We start from the raw sequence: 501 nt of genomic DNA, 5'->3' as shown, positions 1-501 counted from the left end.
CTCTTCCGTTCCACAGTGATCAGTGAGGAACTTCCACGCCTTGATCGGAATATGGTCAAATTCGAACTCTGATACTGCTAGATAAAGCTTTGATTTCAATAAGTAAGAATCCCATAGGAACTCCTCGGTTTCTTGAATTGCTTCCTCTTTGAGACTACCATCTTCGTTTAAAAGTCCACATTTCATATACCTGCAATAATGGTATAGCGACATTGCCACAACTTCATGAATCTCATGTCTATTCCTTAGATAGTCTCCATGTTGGGCAAGATTCAGATTTTTAAAGTATTCATTGATTATTTCAGGGATTCCGGAATCATTCATGAAAGTAGTAAAGCGGCAGTCATCTTTGCCCTTGAAAACTCTGGGCTTGGGAGTTGTGTGGGGTGGGGTGTTGTTGTATTCATTGCCTGGAGTGGAAGTACTTTGGAGCTGCTGTTCTGAAGGCTCTTGCTCACTTGTTGCAGTGCAGCTGGCATCTGAGAATAGGATAGGAAATCC

At 42.1% G+C, this 501-nt stretch overlaps 1 protein-coding gene across 1 annotated transcript; it reads right to left on the bottom strand.

Annotated features, from left to right (window-relative positions):
* Window positions 1-501, bottom strand: VICG_02248 (uncharacterized protein; the record flags this gene model as incomplete). Its single annotated transcript, XM_007605630.1, has 1 exon — window positions 1-501. A coding segment is annotated over one exon (501 nt), but the record flags the coding sequence as incomplete, so codon positions are not given.

This window comes from Vittaforma corneae, assembly GCF_000231115.1.
Source record: "Vittaforma corneae ATCC 50505 unplaced genomic scaffold supercont1.220, whole genome shotgun sequence".
Lineage (NCBI taxonomy): Eukaryota > Fungi > Microsporidia > Nosematidae > Vittaforma > Vittaforma corneae.
This window is presented reverse-complemented; position numbering and strand designations above follow the sequence as displayed.